Here is a 5000-nt window from a genome sequence, read left to right on the forward strand (position 1 = left end):
GGGGTTTCGGGGAAGACCGCAAACAGATTTTTACGGTGGTGAAGGAAGAAAAATGAAATAAGATTAGCAAACACTTTTAATTACTTTAAGTACTAAAGAAATTACATATTTCTGGAAGTGTTTCATTATACACACACACGCACACACACACACATACATATATGTATATATATGTATATATATGTATATATGTATATATATATATATATATATATATATATATATACATATACATACATATATTTGTGTGTGTGTGTGTGTGTGTGTGTGTGTGTGTGTGTGTGTGTGTGCACATATACACACACTGACAAATATATATAGCTAGATAAGTAGACAGAGGATTTCTGTACACATCTTTTATTATATACTGTTATTTTTCCAATGTCATGCATTTTTGTTATTGAAAGCCCTTTTTCTTGACACTAGAAGTCTATCTTGGGTTCTGAATGACATTCTGCGAAGGATCAGACTGCCGGTCGGTCAGCCGTCCCCCTCTCACCCTCCGTCGACTCCCCCACCACGCTCCATCCCCCTCTAATTCTTGCGCTTTCCCCCCCGCAGCGTCGCAGCATGTACGTGGACACGGAGTCAGCGTCGACCAACCCCTCGACGGACCACCTGTCCCCCCCTTCCACTACCTCTCGTCTTAGCGAGTCCGACATGAGCGACCTTGATCTTGAAGACTCACTCCATCGAGAACGACGGACCGACGGCGCCTCCATCAGCAGCGTGGGCTCCTCCTCTAGGTAGGTTCTGCTGTGTGTGTGCACACCACGACTGCCTGACGAAGTGCCACGCGCTCAGAGTCTCAGGGACATCCCGGTTGGGCATGCCTCAGGCCTGTGCCCTTGCTGGGGATGCCCGGCGAGGTGCACCGGGGGGAAGATCCCCCGCGGGGCTGCCCGCCGGGTACACCTGGACTCGAAGCTCCGTAGCTTGTTATGCACTGGCCCCCGGGAATATTTTTGGATATATCCTTGCTGGTAACGTCCTAGCTCGCAATATCCTTGTCATCTGAAATATGCCCATGCGATCCTAGGTGAAGGCATTCCCCTGTGGGAGCCTGAATATTTTTACATGATGTGGACATTCTGGCTGGGTACACCAAGGTTCATATCCAGTGCATAAGCTAAGGCTGAGCTTTCTTCAGCCATATGAAATTGAGGATGTCCTAGTTGGTTCCATTGCGCCTGGAAACCTCCTAGCAGGGTAGACTAGGCCTAAGTTCGTCCTGGGTGGCGCGGGAAGCCGAGACCCCGGCAGGGCCCGAGGAAATCCAGGCAGAATGCATCCAACGAGAATATCCAGAGTCGGAAAGGTAGTCAGGGTAGTAGGTGCAGCACATACATCCTTTGTAGCCAAATTGATCGTACACTTTTTAAGCTCATAGTTCACCGCATCTTCTGAGATGGAATTAGGCAGGTCAGAGCAACACCTTGACTTCCTGATGTGAGTATTGCAACCACATCTAGCTGTAGCGTGACCCTCCCCCCTCCCTGTGTGGTTGTATGTAGTGTTGGCCTATCTCCTATCCTGTGATTTGGTGTAGGTAAGTTAGGCTCCCGCTTTACCTTAGGTGGGTGTAGGTAAGGTAGCGTAGTGTAGTAACGTAGTACGTGGTTGCAGCCCGCCGCCTGAGGACCGCCAGATGGTCTTCAGCTCCGGCCTGGACCACCGCTCGCGGCGAGACACCACCTCCCCTCCCGGGCGTCGACGCATCGCTACCATCGTGGGACGTGAAGACCTCAGATACCGCTCCAAGGACCTGGGTCTTCCCACTCACTCCCCCCGCGCCCGTAGCCAGTCCGCGGCGCCCACAGACTCGCCTTCTCTGCACGTGTCTCGCTCACGCAGCAAGTCTCCTCGACGCGCGCCCGAGCAGCCCGCTAGTCGCTCCCTCTCCCCTCCCGAGGCCAGGTAATACACCCGCTCCCTCACACGTCTGCACTTCCTCACTGCCTACCTGGAGTCCCTATTTTTTATGATCACAGTAGAATAAAGTTACTGCCTGTGTACCGTTATTTAGTAAGTCACCGTGTCCTCATCGGTCCACCAAGGTGTGTTTTTAAGCGTATGCCAGCCCCAATCAAACTAACTTTGGTGCCACCGTGCCTTGCTTGTCCTCTGCTTATTCTTGACTAAGACCTTTGCCTCCAGCCGTTCAGTCAGCGTACGCTTAAGGCCACACCGTCTTCGCAAGATGCACGTGAGCCGATTGGCTGACACTGAAGTCCTCTCGATCCTTTTACAGGCCGGGCTACGGAGGGTCCGGAAGGATGCCATCTCGGAGTGCCACCGCGACGCCCACGGGGTCACCTAAGAAGCGGCAGTTGCCCCAGATCCCATCGGCGCTCCAGCTCTCCTCCAGGGACAAGGTCACGCAGGTAGGTCACTCCTTTAGTTCTTCCCGGCTTCCCTGTAAGGCCATGCGGCTCTGGCAAAAGCCTCGCTTGAACTAACTTCTTTAGTTCTGTTCTCGTCTGTCTTTCTGTATATAAAAAGCTTCATGCAATGTAAGCGAAGCCAACATTCCTTACCGTAACTGTCCGTTGGTTGTGATGTGTCTGAATTAGCATATTAACATCAAACTTGCTTCCCCTCACAAAGTGTTCCCTACTCCCAGCAGCATTCTTATATGGAGAGATCTTCCCAGGTAAACGTTAAGCCCTTTAGGTTCTTCTGAGTAGTGAGATACCGTGCACGAGCCGCAACTTGTCCTGAACACAGTACTCAAAGGCCTCCCATCATGAGTGGAAGGCTTGCCCCTTAGCGTGCGTTTGACTCCAAAACGCGCTTCGAAGTTACATGTTAGCTCACAGTAGTCGTAATATTTAGTTAAGTGATTAATTGAAGAAGATGGTCAGGTGTATACCGAGGTCGTCTTAGTTGAAACTGTATGCTGACACAGTAGATAACCCATAATTGTATGCCCTTGCTACAGGAGACACAGTGATATGCCGCATGTTAATCTGCAGTTGCCTGACGCGACTTTGACTGACTTTTAGTGTCCATTTTCATGGAATCGTCGACAAATGACCGACAAATTAGCCACAGTGTTTGATGACCATCACCTGATTTAGCAATCTCCTGGTCGACTGATATCCAGTCCAAATAATGCCTATTAATCAGTAGGGAATGACTTGTGTAATCGCATACAACGATTTGACAAATTGGGAGAAGCAATTGATTGATTTCCAATGGTGTAAATACAGAATAGTTAACAACACGGCAGAGAGCCAGTAGAAACACATAGGACGATGCCTCCTGCATGTGCTTAGCCGATGATTTAGATAATATGTGTTACATGCCGCATACGTTAGTAAGAATGTGCAGTGCGGAGTCTCTAACGCTGTTAGAACGGCTTCTCGAGTGCAAACTGATACAGGATTCTCCAAGCAGTGATGGTTATAATTCGTACATCCTGAGAGTGCCTGAGTAAAATTATCGGTGTTGGCAAAGTTAGCTCGCTTGAGATTCCCGAACAGCGCGAGCATTATATCAACACCGGCGGGGCCAGCAGGGAGGCAATGCGTTCGCTGGAAGTGGTGGCTCGCCGACGTCGAGCTGTAGCCAATGCATGGTCAAGGGTCTAGTGAACGCTCGAGTACTCTCACGGGCTCTCCTCACTCTCAAAACCTCACAGTTCAAATTGTCTCAATGTATTTTCAACTCCGTGGCAGCAGATCCCAGGATAATGTCACAGGAATGACTATCTGCTCTCATTGCCTTTGTTCGACGAGCCTGCAAAATCGATACATTGGAGAGTCCACACTCACCCTCTCCTGAGCCGTGGCTTAAGGCAGAGGCAACCACCCAACACCTGTGTCGGATTTCCGGCGCGAGACACCTGCTGCCAGCCCGCCGCACAAAAGCGCGTTATCTGCATGAGTTGCCAAAGTGTTTCGTTGGGTAAACCTTGCTTCTCTCTCCTTCACTGCACTTCTGCTTTCGTTGGTAGCGGGCACTGCTTTAATAACCATATCAGTTCAGTTCCTTGTGGTTGGCAAAGAGAGCGATTTTGCGGACAAGCATTTCTTTTCCCTCATACGCCCTCATACACACCCTCATACACGGCTGTACACTTATCCCCTTTCAGGCATGAGACATCCTGAGTCATATATATTTCTGTTGTGGACCTAGTCAGTGCATGTTTGCATAGGATATTACACCATTACTGAAATTATGTCTGGTCGTGTTTTAAGATTTTTAAAAATATTTTGAACTACAAGAAATAGTCCCATGGCGTTTTTCCTTTCTTTTTTTTTGTTCTTTTTCTTTTCGGCACAAGTATCGAATTTGCTTGTACACATATACATTTTTTTCGTTCCGGGGATGTTCGTTCCTTAACCTCATTTAACTTTTCGCGGATATTGAAAATGGGGTTAAGGATATAGAAAATGAGCCTCCCTCCTGACGCTGAACACCTCCCTCTCCAGAACTTCACCTGCGACGCCTGATCCACTTTAATCCCGACCGCGAGCCTCCTGGTCTCCGAACGGCCTCGCGAGCAGGTCCTCCGTGCTTTCTTTCCCCGACTCTCCTCCTCCGCTCTTCTTTCAACTCTCCTTCTCTGCTCTTCTGTCCCCAAATCTCTTCTCTTCTCTATCTCCGACTTTGCTCTCCTCACCTCCTCTGCTCTTCACCCCTTGATCCTCCTTTACTTTCTTTTCCTCGACTCTTCCCCTTTGTCTTTCTCTCCCCAACTCTCCTCCTGTTCTTTTCCTTCCCTTCTTCTTCTCCCCTTCCTATCTCTCCCCAACTCTCCTCCTCTGCCTTATCCTCCCCACCTTCTCTCGTCTGATTTTCTCTCCCTAATTTTCCCGCGAGATGCTGCGTCTTCTTGGTTCTTGCCTTTAGCATCACATTCTGTAAATGCTCTTCTAGTACCGTCGTGACTGTAACTTTCTTTAGTACCAACTTAAATCCGAACTTTGTCTAATACTTCGTTCGGATACAACTTCCGCGAAAGCTCCAGAATCCACAGTCCTTTTTTGTAATAA

At 49.0% G+C, this 5000-nt stretch overlaps 1 protein-coding gene across 1 annotated transcript in view; it reads left to right on the forward strand.

The window, feature by feature from the left end:
- The window catches only part of LOC125031644, a 177312-nt gene that overhangs the window by 136575 nt on the left and 35737 nt on the right, over nt 1–5000 (forward strand). The window contains exons 16-19 of the mRNA XM_047622526.1: nt 562–746; nt 1627–1917; nt 2252–2384; nt 2627–2653. Coding sequence (XP_047478482.1) covers nt 562–746; nt 1627–1917; nt 2252–2384; nt 2627–2653 — 636 coding nt within the window. The remainder of the gene's footprint in view (nt 1–561; nt 747–1626; nt 1918–2251; nt 2385–2626; nt 2654–5000) is intronic.

The sequence above is a fragment of the Penaeus chinensis genome, chromosome 13 (genome assembly GCF_019202785.1).
Source record: "Penaeus chinensis breed Huanghai No. 1 chromosome 13, ASM1920278v2, whole genome shotgun sequence".
Taxonomy (NCBI): Eukaryota; Metazoa; Arthropoda; class Malacostraca; order Decapoda; family Penaeidae; genus Penaeus; species Penaeus chinensis.